The 15,438-nt window shown below is 46.5% G+C and overlaps 1 protein-coding gene across 1 annotated transcript; it reads right to left on the bottom strand.

Annotated features, from left to right (window-relative positions):
- Positions 1-5,236: 5,236 nt before the first annotated feature.
- Positions 5,237-12,504, bottom strand: ZNF318 (zinc finger protein 318). The gene is made up of 8 exons (XM_040430283.1): positions 12,439-12,504; positions 10,900-12,309; positions 9,955-10,054; positions 9,594-9,844; positions 8,929-9,411; positions 8,687-8,777; positions 8,489-8,607; positions 5,237-8,295 (listed from the first exon to the last, which is right to left on the bottom strand). The coding sequence occupies exons 1-8, from the start codon at positions 12,502-12,504 to the stop codon at positions 6,058-6,060; spliced, it is 4,758 nt and encodes a 1,585-aa protein (XP_040286217.1). The 3' UTR covers positions 5,237-6,057.
- Positions 12,505-15,438: the final 2,934 nt, after the last annotated feature.

Here is a 15,438-nt window from a genome sequence, read left to right as displayed (position 1 = left end):
ACTGAGTGTAGTGGGTAAGGCTTTAAACCCCACTGACCCCTCTCCAGCAGAAGAGCTGTCATCAGAGCAAAGCGCCGCTGGCCTCTGCCCTAACCATTCATTTACTACCCAGCAGGAGTTGGCACCATGCACCCCAGCTGAAGTGCTGGCATCAGGGCAGAGCGCCGCTGGCCTCTGCCCTCCCCTATCCTCTTCTCCAGAGCCGGACTTCCCACAGACTACCCCAGCGGAAGAGCTGGCATCTGGGCAGAACGCAGTCGGCCTCTGCCCTCCCCTATCCTCTGCTCCAGAGCCGGACTTCCCACAGGCTACCCCAGCGGAAGAGCTGGCATCTGGGCAGAGCGCAGTCGGCCTCTGCCCACCAAGTACCTACAGCTCCAAGCTAGAGAACCACAAGGGAGCAAGGAGTCGCAGATGCCCACTCAACAGCTGGGGACATACAAAATTCAACAGGTCCTGTATTGGGGTGTGGTTGGACTGCCAGACTAACTCAGGTACTGACCGTGAGGTCAGGTATCTGGTTAGTCTTCCCTGGGAGGGGGAGATGTGTGGCGAAACCACCTCGCCACTGGGTTTTGGAGGGGCCTGAGTACTAGCCTCTTGCCCCAGGATTATGGGCCCTCTCATCAGCCAGGCCTCATTTGTTCACAAAGGACTTGGACTAACTTGAACCCTGGTCTAATTCGTGCCATTTTGGGATGTTAAATGTCTATGTGTATTGAAAAGGGTGGGACATTGTATACGTTGAGTAGGGAGGTCTGTTCCATTGTCTCTCTGTGTGTGTTGGCGATGTCCTTTGTCCTGAGAGATAATTTAATTACTTCTCGGTTGTCTCCAGGACAGAGGATATTGTGTATTCGTCTGCCTGTGATGATTGCATCAACCCAGTGTGAGGTAATTCTATCACGGACAGAGGGGAGGATTTTGTGTGGGAGTGTCTGAGTGTATTGTACGTGGTTATTGGCTGTTTTTACAAAACCCTGGGGTGGTAACTTTGTTGGAAGATGTGTATAAAATGCTTGTGTGTTAAAATAAAGAGAGTTCCTGTTTTATACCTTCATGAAGTCTTGGCTCATGGGATAACTACACTCTTGGGAATTGCTATATCATAATACTCCCCTGAGTAAAAGCTCTTGTAAGAGCTTGCTCCTGGTTTCTGTCTCTGGATTTAGGAGAGGTTCACCCACTGGAGCCTTGTCGTAGGTCCAGGGTGGGTAGGCCGCGATACCTCCACCAAGCTTCGGCGGTTTGTGGGGTCTGCAGTGCTGACGGTGTCGAGTGGAGTGCTTGGAGTCCTCTGGAAGCACTAGGAGCACCTATCGACAGAGGTACCCGGTCGGGGTGCTAGGCGTTCCGTTACATAAGGTATTCCAAAAAATCTGTGAGTTTCTGTAATATTTACTGCGGACCTTCAAAGTGCCGAACAGGCAAGGAGAATAATAGGGGGTACATGTCGCGCAGTACCTAATACACATATTACATACATCATTTACTTGATTTTCAACGGTGGCGATACCGTTGCGGTACGGCTTCGTCAGTCTATTTTAGTGCAAGCGCCGGTGTATCACTAGTGTTTTAGCTATATATATTCATTTGCATGTATCATTGTGTGTGGTTATTTTATTTACTTATATATGTTTATAACCTTGTAACCAATAAACCTGTGTATTATTGTATAATGCAGAACTACATGTTTATCATTAACGTCATCTCACGTCAAAAAGAACATATTTATCTGAGAAAATAGTCGGACTCAGATGTGAATTGTATGAATTAGGTTGTCTACAATGCACCAGGTCATGATTTTAAGAATTTATGACAAATTTTATAAAAAAAAATTATGGTTAATTATTTTTATGACCATAATTAATAATTCTTAATTGAATTATTACCCCCCGACAGTTTTTTGAATGCTACGTCCAGACATCTATTATTTCTCAAAGGAGAACAGAAGGATCAGGTGTTAAAATTCAACAAGCCCAATCCTTCTCAGGAGCTCCCGTACATGTCAGACTTTTGACGTTTTATCTTGCAGTCCAGCCACACGTGCACCTACAAGGGATCAAACTAGAATGCAACTGCAATTGACAGGGCAACCAAGACTTAACCATCACAGGATTCACTCATCTCTTCATCTCCACCGGTGTATAGGTCGCTCCAGCAACCTCATTTCTCCAAGGAAAATGGACAGAAAGCCAACAAATTGAGGGATTTCTAGGAAAAGCTGCCCCCAATCACGGAAAGCACTGCGATTGGGGGAGTACCACAGAGTAACAACAGGGTGTAAGGTACTACCATGGAAAGTCACAACGAAAGGGGCCTAGAGGAACAACCTCAACTACACTGCTCAAAAAAATAGGGAACACAAAAATAACATCCTAGATCTGAGTTAATTAAATATTCTTCTGAAATACTTTGTTCTTTACATAGTTGAATGTGCTGACAACAAAATCACACAAAAATAAAAAAATGGAAATCAAATTTTTCAACCCATGGAGGTCTGGATTTGGAGTCACACTCAAAATTAAAGTGGAAAAACACACTACAGGCTGATCCAACTTTGATGTAATGTCCTTAAAACAAGTCAAAATGAGGCTCAGTAGTGTGTGTGTGGCCTCCATGTGCCTGTATGACCTCCCTACAACACCTGTGCATTCTCCTGATGAGGTGGCGGACGATCTCCTGAGGGATCTCCTCCCAGACCTGGACTAAAGCATCTGCCAACTCCTGGACAGTCTGTGGTGCAACGTGACGTTGGTGGATAGAGCGAGACATGATGTCCCAGATGTGCTCAATTGGATTCAGGTCTGGGGAACGGGCAGGCCAGTCCATAGCTTCAATGCCTTCGTCTTGCAGGAACTGCCGACACACTCCAGCCACATGAGGTCTAGCATTGTCTTGCATTAGGAGGAACTCAGGGCCAACCGCACCAGCATATGGTCTCGCGAGGGGTCTGAGGATCTCATCTCGGTACCTAATGGCAGTCAGGCTACCTCTGGCGAGCACATGGAGGGCTGTGCGGCCCTCCAAAGAAATGCCACCCCACACCATTACTGACCCAATGCCAAACCGGTCATGCTGGAGGATGTTGCAGGCAGCAGAACGTTCTCCACGGCGTCTCTAGACTCTGTCACGTCTGTCACATGTGCTCAGTGTGAACCTGCTTTCATCTATGAAGAGCACAGGGCGCCAGTGGCGAATTTGCCAATCTTGGTGTTCTCTGGCAAATGCCAAACGTCCTGCACGGTGTTGGGCTGTAAGCACAACCCCCACCTGTGGACGTCGGGCCCTCATATCACCCTCATGGAGTCTGTTTCTGACCGTTTGAGCAGACACATGCACATTTGTGGCCTGCTGGAGGTCATTTTGCAGGGCTCTGGCAGTGCTCCTCATGTTCCTCCTTGCACAAAGGCGGAGGTAGCGGTCCTGCTGCTGGGTTGTTGCCCTCCATAAGTAAATTTGAAAACGCATACTTACTGCCCTTGCAGTAAGTATGGCCACCATGCAGCTATTTTTTATTCAGTATTTGCTTATATCTTTGTGCAATTGACTAGCAGTGTGCTGTTACCTGTAGTTCTACTAATTCCATTGTGTTTCAGCCAAGGTATCGTGCACCTGCATTCTCAAATTTACTTATTATGGAGGTGCTGGTTCGTTTGTTTTTCTTCCCTATTGTCACTGCCACTGGCTGTTACCTATAGTTTGACTAATTCCATAATGGCACCTGCAGTCTTCTACAGATGTAAGTACCTATGAATTAGATGTCATATATAAGAAGCGCAAGCATATGCAGGGTCCCCGGTCTACACAGAGCAGAGTCTAGGCGCATTTTCCTCCATTAATTCTCCTCTCTCCTACCCCCACTTCAGGTCAAGGACAAACGTACATAGAAAACACCAGAACAAGAACCCAGGAAGGTTGTAGGATCATAGCTGTAGCAAATGGTGGCCACAATAAGACATGGAGACACCTACATACGTTTCCAACATAATGGCTGCTACATGAGAACAGATGGACATCTGCAGATGATGGCGTGACATTCATGCTACATAAAGATCCACCTCGGTGCTGGGCAGAGACATTACAACTAGCCTTCTGACTGGAAAGAAGGAAGCAGGGGCGTAAACCACTAACACAAGCCTTCATAGATGCTTCCTATCGATTACTGCATTGGTTTGGTAGTCTGGCCTTGTAGTATATGCTGTGTGTATGGGTTTGGCAGCACAGAACGTGGCTTCGGGCACTGAGTAGAATTAATGGCATCAGCAGTCATTCTCACAAAGCCTTTGATTAAACTGTAATTAGGACACATTGGTAAGAACACTGCACCAGACCTATGTGACGGCATGCAGACCAAATGGATGAAGCCCTCACTTTACCCTGATGTGACCATCCATGGTTTACAAACTTTCCATCCCAGCTTGGAGAATACAATGCTCTACATTAGTTCTTCACCCTTGCCTTAAAGGGATTGTCCAGTATAATTAAACACCAGTGGCAGGCACTAGTGTGAGGAAGTAAAAATTCTAAATGCCTTTCATTACAGCGCTGCGGCTCTTAGGAATCCCTGCTCATGACTCACTGGTCATGTGTTCAAAAACGGCGCATCACTAGCAGTGGCCGCCATTCTGGTACATGTGACCACTGATCGGCTGCAACTTTCTTGTGACCCAGGACCCACAGCAGGTGTTTATCTTACATCCTGCCACACTTTTAACTCCCCTCGCTTTTTTATTTATACTGGACACCCCTTTAAGAGATGTGTCAGAATCTGTAGACTTGACAGCTGCAGCCATGCAGGACAGTAGTCTAATACTTGAGGTCCCCACGTATGACACAATGCTGGAAGTGAGGTATGCTGAAGTGTTACGAAACTACAGCCATTCTCGGCCGTGAGGTCTCCTCCTCTGAACCTTCGGGATCCAGCAATTCACACAGATCCTACTGCTCCTCCACAGGCAGATTCAGAGCCATTGGCTTTAGCATTCTTCTGTCTGCACATTCATGGCGCCAAGAGACTGGAGACTTTCTTTCATGGGGTAACATACAGTGGTCCTGTTTACTGGAAAGATTAAATAAACCATAGGCCTTGCAGCCATGGGAGGGGGGGGGGGGATGTCTCAAGATATTGTGTAGTAGCTAACCTGTGGCAAAGGATCTCAGGGAGCGGTAAGTAACAGAACAGCCAATTAATATCCTGCAGAAGCCACATCGATGACAAGAGGACACGGTCACATAACAGGAAAAGACTTTTATTGAAATGATCAGGATCTGTAGCAGTCCTGGATTACAGCAACACTTGTGGGGCAGAAGACATAACGACGAGGTTGTCCTCCACATCTTCTTCATATTTATACTATACAACAGACTGAAAAGAGAAAATAAAAAACACAAGAAGCAGCGACCCCACAACTGGGTCAGTATGTACAGAACATTTCTTACCCGGACTTCTCTTCCAGGCTCAATCTTCATGTTCCTCGGGGAGAATTGTTACAAGTGATTACAGAACACAAGTAACACTGCAAACATTCAACACAGGAACACACATTTATGTCATTACAACAGTGACGAGACACCCCTGACCGAGTGCACAACTCTCGCACACATATAAAACTATAATGGAATGTGCAAGCAAAAATACAACAGGACATATTTACAACCTCATTAGGATCTCAGGCCATGGGTGCACATGGCATGGACAATTCTGTTCCACCATGGTTTCTGAACATCAGGCAAGAAACAATATCGTTAAGGGGGTAACTCACCCCTATAAAGAACAGAAGCAGAGCCCTGACTGGTATATGTTCACTCTGCATCAGACCACTGCTCCCAACAGATGTAAAGATTTATAGGAGCATTACTAGCCCAACAGGGTGTTTGAGGAGATAGGATGGAGAATCCCTGCTCACTAAATAAAGTGTACATAGCTCCTCACTAGCGATCATCAGGGAATACATCAGAAATAATCTCTAGAGCAGTCGCTAGTATCCCAGCCTAGATATTTCATAGCCTTCACCTTAGGCAGGTCGGAGGGATGGTCTTTCCCTTTGTGAGATGTTAATCTGAATCACACGTGACATACACAGATAGATCTTCCATGAAATTTTCCGGAGGGGCCACTGTGGTCACTTGAGTTGTCTTTGATTGATCTTTGTTAACTGAAAAATTTCCAGATGCCAAACTCCACGGCCGTTGGTTGCTGCTCCCATGGATTTGGTTTGATGCATAACTAGCACGCATGAAGTTCCACCCAGAGGTTTGGAACGCAGAACTCAATGGACCCTCAGGAACTTCACATGCCATGTCTGACTCATCGACATCTTCACAAGAAACTTCAGGTGCAAGTAGTTTGACTGATGCTTTCACAGGAGGTAGGCTGCTTTCTAATTTTACTTTCTTCTCTGGTGGACTTGGTTGGAGGGGAGCGTTAGCCACATCGGCAGGTGTAGTGCCAGCTTCTAAATCTTGGTCTTCAGACGTGGTCAAGTCTTCAGGATCATCCTCAGATCCAATTGACTTGTAATAAGAGTCAAGTTCCTGTTGCATGGTGCTGGAGTTGGCAGGAATTGGCTTAGCATATGAGCTGGAGAACACGTGCTTCTGTGAAGATGGAAGCAGTGGACTCTCAAATTTGTCTGCTCTGTTATTGCTCTTCTGGGATTCTACTGACGAGATTTTTATGTCCTTACACCCTGGATCTTGTACATGGCCAAACAAAGAGCTGGGAAGGTACAATGGAGCTTTCTTAAATTTCTGGTTGAGTTTGGTAGTGTTGTTAACGATGAATTTTGTCTTAGGTACAGCAAGTACTGGACTGGAGGGCACTGGTTTGTTTACTTGGACATTGCTGACATGAGTAACTGCTGTTGGTGTGTGTTTGGGTTCTGGCAATTTTTGGACATTTGTATCAATGACTTTAGTTTGTTGTACAGGTATATATTCCAGCCGACCAGTCAGAGGGTTCATAGAAAATGTGGAGGCCTTAACCTTCTGAGGTGTTTCGTTTTCCGGTTTACTATTTTCTTCTTGAGACTGCTGGACTCTGCTTTCTTCTCTGGTGGGTGTATGTCCAGCTTTAGCAGTCTGTTGGTTAGTGGAGTTGACCGGGCTATCTGATTTAGCAAGTTTAAATAAACTGTTGGTTGAGCTGCTTATGGACGATTTAACAGATGCTGTGATGCTAACTGTAGATGAAGCAGAATTTGGAACAGACTTGCTGATCTGTGTCTGCTGAACTGTTGTAGGTCCTGGGCTCTGAGCTGGTTTGGTGGGAGCACTGTGGGTTTTATGTTGAGTGCTGGTGGGGACGGGATCAGATTTCTGGAGAGATGAACTCACAGGCTGCTTAGGGACTGAACTTTCTTTTTCACTCTTGGCCTCTTGATTTTCTACAGTATCCTTTTTACTAATCATAACATTGAACAAGTCTTGTCCTTTAGGTGTCTGCAAAGCTTTCGGACTCGACCCAGCTGTCCTCTCATGCTCCTTTTCAGTTTTAGCTGTGGAATCTGGTTGTGTGCTTTCTTTAAGTATCACCACTTCTCCTCCAAAGGCTTTAGAGACCAGGTCCTCTGGGAAGACTCCCGAGGGTTTGTTCTTCACTATAGGGATAGATTTTGATGTTGCACTTGAAGACCTTATAGATAAGAATGTGTCTAGTGGAGCAGGTTTGCTCATTGTAACCAGAGGGGTTGCTGAGCGCATATTCGCGAGACTAGGCAGGTTGGGTCGGATTTTAGTTTGTGCATTGGAAGTATGAGTGGATTGAGAAGTAAATGTTGAGGAGACAGTGGAAGCAGTAGATGTAATAGTTGTGGAGGCCACTGAATGTGAGGGGGACAAGGCATTTCCAGGCAGGGCACTGGATTTACCAAGGAGTTTTATTGCAAAACCCTTTGGCTTCAAACTAATAGCTTTGGGCTCTTCATCCTTTGGTTTAGTCGATGCAGCATCCACTCTGGAAGAGCTGACCGCTGCTGGGGTTTTGTTTTCTGTGCTTTTCCAGACAAACTTTCCAAATGAGTTCTTTGAAGGCTCCTTTTCAGGCGTCTTATTCCGCCTCCGGTCTGAGGAGGAGGGAGAGGCCGATGAGTAACTTTTGCTTTTGGCCTTTCTGTCTTCATCTTCTTTCTTTGCCTTCTTAGATTTGCTGTGCTCATGGGCTTCACGTTTCTGCTCCGTCATTTTGCGTTTTTGCTCTGCCTGTTTACGAGACACCTCCTGTGCAGCAATTAAGCTCACCCTCTTCCTCTCACGGCGAGCCGTTTCATAATTCATGTGCACATCAGTGTGTTTCTGTGGAGGAATAAGAAATAACCAGACAATGAGAGATTTTAAGCACAAAACTTGTCTACGCTTTCTCTTTTAATATTATTAGGGGTCTCCAGATTGGTTGTAGGGGTTTTTCAGATGTTCTCATAAGACCAAAACCAATCCCGGAGACTTACCAGGTATTCATACTGGTTGGATAGGCATGAACGAGACAAACCTTGTACTTGTCATTGTGGGCATAAGCTCTTAGATGCTCTTCAGCTGCAGTATGATCTGGGAACAGCTCCTCACACAGTTCACAGTAGTAGCCGTTAACTGGCAACAGGAACTCCGAACCTGCAACATGTGACAATGCAGTAATGTGAAAGACCGAACAAGCTCCACATGCCCCGCAGTCAGTGTGTGAAGACCTCACCTTTCAGAGGAATATTCACTTTCTGCTTCTTTGTGGTTCCCGATTCCTGAACTTTCTTTTTCACCCACGGCTGCTTCGCCGCTTTTACACACTGTATGGATATGAAGAGAAATTAGAGGTCTATGTTACATGAATCTCAGTGGTAGAACATGGTCTACAGGTGAATTAATCCCCCTCAAACTCAATGACAAGAGAAGGTCCATCACCCACTCATCATGCAAGACCACTGTCACACGTCTTACCTGGCTGTGCTTCTTATCATGCAAATGCAGCAGGAATTCGGGCAGCGTCATGCAGATTGCGTTACAATTCTCACACCAATGTGAGCCAGAATCATAATATTCAAAGATTTCAGATAAACTAAAGAGTTGAGGTTCCTCAGACTTAGGGGGTGTCATGGAGGAAGGTGGACAGGGTCGTGGGCTCTTTGACCGCGACTTGTCTCGTGATTTTGAAACCTCCTCAGACTTTGACAAGTAAGGTGAGTGGGGCTCTGTAGAGTTCTTAGGGTCAGGGCTTGGCATGGGCGGTGTGCCTTCACATTTGACATCTTCTGACTTCTCAGTGACTTTGAATGAGTAGGCAGCACCATTTGACTTTGTCTCCGCTCCAGATTTGGATTCGCTCTTGGCTTTAGCATCAACCTTAGACACTGGTTCACTGCTGGTCTTCAAGTCATTTGCAGACTTTGAGGAGTCAATACTGGTTCTTGACTCATCAGAGTCCTGGATAAGAAAATACAAGTTTAAGAGGAGCAGCAAGTCAAGAAATGTGTGGAATAAGTGAAGGTGACATCAGTCATTACAGCAATGGACGAACAGCAAGAGCTACATACAAAAAAAATACTGGTGAATAGACTTATACTTGGGTGCAGCCACTGACACTGCGGAGTAGACCTTGTGCTCACCCTGGTCGGTTCAAGAGACCCTGGGCTCCTCTCCTCTTTCTTAGAGTCACTCTTCTCAGCCAGTTCAGAAGGGCTGACGCCCAGGATCTCTGCCACCTTGGTGAGCTGCTGTTGCTTCTGTTTTGTCGTGCTATACTCCTCACGCAAGGAGCAAATCTGCTTTTGGGCACTTTCCAAAACATTATTCAGTTCATCCAGTAGAGGGTCCTTGTGTCCGTCCTTCTCCCGTCGCTTCTTCCGCAGAAGTATACCTGTGATAAACAAGCAGTCAGTGGACACAAGGTCTGATCTCCAGCCATGGAGTAGAATAAGAACATATGTGGAACCATTACTGGCCCCTTGTGCACTTAGTAATACTCACCCTGCTGGACACGCAGCTGCTCCACCTTGATGCTGAGGGTCTTCAGGCTCTCACTCTTGACTTTGTGCTCTTTCCTGACAGAGTCCAGCTCCTCCAAGACCTTCAATAAATGAAATGCTCTTTTTCTTTGGGTCATAAGCAGCATCTCTGTTTACTGCATTACAGACCAAAAAACACGGCTAATGCCTGACCTTCACACTTACCTAGAACTGCAGGCATGCCAGGCCCAGACAGGAATGGCACATCCCATACGACTGCAAAGGATTTTTTTTTGAACGGGTCCCTGCACAGATCGCTTCCATCCCAAGTTCCCACCTTGCTGCTAATGACACCACAAAGAGCCAATCCCTCGTGATCACAGGCTGGCGGCACACACCGTCCTGCTCTATTGTACAGGTCAGAGCCTGTACGTTGCCACTGTGCTCAGGCCCATCAGCTTCCTCCCCTATATTTGGCTACCTTACATGTCGGAGACCAATAACAATGGACTCCATAGTAGGAGGCACTCAAAACACAAGGTCAGGCTTGTGGGTATAAAGCACCTCACTACTATCCACGCTCAGCAGCGAGGACAATCGACCAGCAGTACCATCATCAGCTGTAATGGGGCATATTACAAAGCCTCAGAACCTATCTGCTCCCTTGCTTAAAGCCTCTAAGATTTATTGGTCCCTTATACCAGTAATGGACATTCTGGTGACAAAACAGAGACCATTACAGGCCTGCTCTATAATGACCCTCACTGTCCTATGGATCAGATTTTAGGAGCACTGTACAGCGAGGCAGTGTAAGAGGAGATGACTGCCGACGATGAGGCTCCGAGATGTTACACAGTAGTGCTACCTCTACTGAGACGAGGACCCCTCAAGCCTACGAGCCATGGAGATAAAGTACAGGGTGAAGGATGTACACATCAGCAGAGAGCAGAAATGTGAACAAACTTACTTTCAGTTTCTCCGATTCTTTGTTTTTGCGGTCGGCTTCCTGTTTCGCCAGGAACGCTGCAATCGGAGTTGTGGGTTTGGTGTCACTTTTGACAGGGGATTTGGTATCGGAAATATCTTCAGTAGTTTCAATGAAGCGCAGGTTGCTACGGGGGTTGTACGTGGAGGCGGATGTACTGACAGGGACATGAGGCGCCAGTGTCTGCATGTGAGGGGGTGAGGGCTGGGGTGGCATCGGGGAATACATGCTCCAGCTGGATGTGGGATATGATACATAGGGAGAATAGGGATTGTAGTTTGGAGGTGGCATGTTATATGCAGGGACCATTGGGGAGTGCGGGTATGGGGAATAGACAGGCATCTGGGAGGGACTCATTGGGGGAGGTGTGGGATTGGGCACCGGGAGGGGGGGCTGAACAGAAATGGTGGTGGGGGTCTGGGCGGGGATGTTTGCTTTTGGCTCTGCAGTAGTCTCTTTAGGTAAAGACTTGCGCAATATAAGTTTTGGTTTGTGGGCAGGGCTCGGGTGCGTTGCTGGTGGTGTTGGCTCCTTAGGAGCAGGTTTTATGGGTGGCTCAGTCTTTTCCGCAGCTTCTGCTTCCTCTTTTTCTTTCTTTTCAGTTTTGACTTGGGGTTCGGAGACTTTAGCCTTGGGCTCGGCAGTGCTGGCAGCAGCGGCTGCGCTCTGTGCAGGCTGCGATATCTTGGGTGCCAATTTCTTTCCATGAAGCCTCTCTTGCGTTCGGACAGCAAGTTTACCGATTTCCGCAACGCCAATATCAAGGCCGATGGTCTTCAGCAGGTCATGGATCTTCTCAAACTCTTGTTTGTTCTGGGAGCTCTTGTCTGCTGGAGTGGAGGCTGTTTGCCCAGAAGGAGCCTTTTGAGGCTCTGCCTTCTTATCCTCCTCCTCCCCATACAGGAACCGCTCCTCATCCTCAATCTCAAAGGAGCTTCGCTGCTTTGAATGCAGAGGTTCTCTTGGGAGTGGAGACGATTTGCTGTCCTGCTCATGAGAAAACAAGAAGCCTCCTGCCTCGTCTGCCCCCTTTTGGACGCCCTCCTTATTCTCAGAGAAGGCATTCACATTGCAAAAAGGATCAATGTGAGATTTGGGGGTGCTCTTGCTAAAAATGAGGTCTCCTAGAGTGGAGGAGAGCTGGTTTCCCTTAGGACCTTCGTTCTGCTCACATGGAGGGGTTACATCTGGGACACTTCCTTTCATACCACTCTCGACGCTCTTGTTCAGGGCCCAGCTTGTTTGCGCAGTCGTAGGCAGAGTACTGCCATGTGGAACTGGAGACTCAGCATTCTGTGCATTTGCTGGAGGAGAAGAGCTGGAGGTGCTTTCTGTGGTCAAGATATTTTCTGTGCTATTTCCCGCCCCCGCGGAGCTTGAAAAGCCATCGACCTGGAGAAAAAGAAAATTGAAACAAAAACCTGAGCAGTCGGTGACATCAGCAGTACAGAGGCAGCGGACTGTCAGCAATAAGAACAGGGCCACACTGGACTCTCAGAGTATACAGACTGGTGCTCGCACCTGAGAAGACTGGTCACCGCTGGAGGGCTCCATATCCGCGCGTTTCTTCAGGATGGACTTCGGCATGGGCAGCGGCGAGGCGTGGGAGTCACTGGAGCTCTGGTAGACATGGGGCGAGGAATCATGGCCAAACGACTTTATACTGCCGGCCCTGGAACAACAAATACAGCGCATTTGCAGGCTCTGCTCAGCCGCCTGAATGTAGGACAGGTGAAAACCTCCACAGAAAGTGTGACTGTCATCTTCGTGAACTTACAGTCTGAAGGATCCTGGAACTCCTGCATGGAAACCATCAACAAGCTGCTGATGGGTCTGTCACATGAGCATATGTGTAACTATGGATCATGTGACGCAGGGAACGCAGAAAAAACAGAATAACCTCAGTGTCATCTGACAAGACAAGAAAGAAAGCCACTCGCCTTTTCAACTGCAAAGCTCCCGTGCCCGCTGCTTCTGGGCCGTGTAATGTCTCATCCCTGGTCACATGGACCCCGGCAGCCATTCACTGGCATCAGCGATGACGTCACCCTGAGCGGAAGCGGGTCACACAGCCCCCTAATATGACAACCAACCACAGCAGCAAACGTTGGCCAGCCGAGAAGGAGACGAGGGAGCATCAGTCCTGGACAGGCACAGGTTAATATGCTGAGCAGCCGCACACAAAGTGTTAAAAGAGAGTAGGTTCTTCCATGGATTCTCAGACTGCCCCTTTAACCACCTCCCGTCTCGCTAACGCCGAAAGGCGTCATTGCTGCGGCGCTCCCAGGTCACACTAACGCCAATAGGCGTCATCTCGCGTGAGCAGAGATTTCCTGTGTAAGCGCGCACACAGGCGCGCGCGTTCACAGGATTGGAAGGTGAGCGAGTGGATCTCCAGCCTGCCAGCGGCGATCGTTCACTGGCAGGCTGTAGATGCGATTTTTTTAACCCCTAACAGGTATATTAGACGCTGTTTAGATAACAGCGTCTAATATACCTGCTACCTGGTCCTCTGGTGGTCCCTTTTGCTTGGATCGACCACCAGAGGACACAGGCAGCTCAGTAATAAGTAGCACCAAACAGCACTACACTACACCCCCCCCTGTCACTTATTAACCCCTTATTAACCCCTGATCACCCCATATAGACTCCCTGATCACCCCCCTGTAAGGCTCCATTCAGACGTCCGTATGTTTTTTACGGATCCGATCCGTGGATCCGTAAAAAACATACGGACGTCTGAATGGAGCCTTACAGGGGGGTGATCAATGACAGGGGGGTGATCACCTCATATAGACTCCCTGATCACCTCCCTGTAAGGCTCCATTCAGACATTTTTTTGGCCCAAGTTAGCGGAAATTATATATTTTTTTTTCTTACAAAGTCTCATATTCTACTAACTTGTGACAAAAAATAAAATCTCACATGAACTCACCATACCCCTCACGGAATCCAATTTTTTTTAGACATTTATATTCCAGACTTCTTCTAACGCTTTAGGGCCCCTAGAATGCCAGGGCAGTATAAATACCCCACATGTGACCCCATTTCGGAAAGAAGACACCCCAAGGTATTCGGTGAGGGGCATATTGAGTCCATGAAAGATTGAAATTTTTGTCCCAAGTTAGCGGAAAGGGAGACTATGTGAGAAAAAAAAATCAATTTCCGCTTGTGCCAAAAAAAAAAAAAATTCGATGAACTCGCCATGCCCCTCAGACACCCCAAAGTATTTCGTGATGGGCATAGTGAGTTCATGGAAGTTTTTATTTTTTGTCACAAGTTAGTGGAATATGAGACTGTAAGAAAAAAAAAGAAAAAAAAATCATCATTTTCCGCTAACTTGTGACAAAAAATAAAAAAAGTTCTATGAACTCACTATGCCCATCAGCGAATACCTTAGGGTGTCTACTTTCCGAAATGGGGTCATTTGTGGGGTGTTTGTACTGTCTGGGCATTGTAGAACCTCAGGAAACATGACAGGTGCTCAGAAAGTCAGAGCTGCTTCAAAAAGGGGAAATTCACATTTTTGTACCATAGTTTGTAAACGCTATAACTTTTACCCAAACCATTTTTTTTTTTAACCCAAACCATTTTTTTTATATCAAAGACATGTAGAACAATAAATTTAGAGAAAAATTTATATATGGATGTCGGTTTTAAAAAAAAAAAAATTACAACTGAAAGTGAAAAATGTCATTTTTTTGCAAAAAAAATCTGTAAATTTCGATTAATCACAAAAAAAGTAAAAATGTCAGCAGCAATGAAATACCAGCAAATGAAAGCTCTATTAGTGAGAAGAAAAGGAGGTAAAATTCATTTGGGTGGTAAGTTGCATGACCGAGCAATAAACCGTGAAAGTTGTGGAGTGCCGATTTGTAAAAAAGGGCCTGGTCACTAGGGGGGTATAAACCTGTGGTTCTTAAGTGGTTAAAGCGGCCCTGTCACCAAGATCAACCTTATTAAACCTCATCGTGCTGATCAAAACTGTACCTTTCTTTTGTCTGTACGTTAAATGGCGGCAGAGAAATCTGCATTTTTATTCATATGCAATTCGAGCACTCGGAGGCGGGGCTGAATCATCTAAGCACTGCTATGTAACACCCCCTGCGAATACAGCAGTGATATGTAGATGAGCTTTCTGAGCAGACCTCAGTGTGGTGAAGCTATAGTACATAGTGTATATGATATGTAGATGAGCTTTCTGAGCAGACCTCAGTGTGGTGGAGCTATAGTACATAGTGTATATGATATGTAGATGAGCTTTCTGAGCAGACCTCAGTGTGGTGAAGCTATAGTACATAGTGTATATGATATGTAGATGAGCTTTCTGAGCAGACCTCAGTGTGGTGAAGCTATAGTACATAGTGTATATGATATGTAGATGAGCTTTCTGAGCAGACCTCAGTGTGGTGAAGCTATAGTACATAGTGTATATGATATGTAGATGAGCTTTCTGAGCAGATCTCAGTGTGGTGAAGCTATAGTACATAGTGTATATGATATGTAGATGAGCTTTCTGAG

This window comes from Bufo bufo, chromosome 4 (genome assembly GCF_905171765.1).
Source record: "Bufo bufo chromosome 4, aBufBuf1.1, whole genome shotgun sequence".
Lineage (NCBI taxonomy): Eukaryota > Metazoa > Chordata > Amphibia > Anura > Bufonidae > Bufo > Bufo bufo.
Note: the sequence above shows the minus strand (reverse complement) of the source record. Positions and strands in the feature narration are given on the sequence as shown.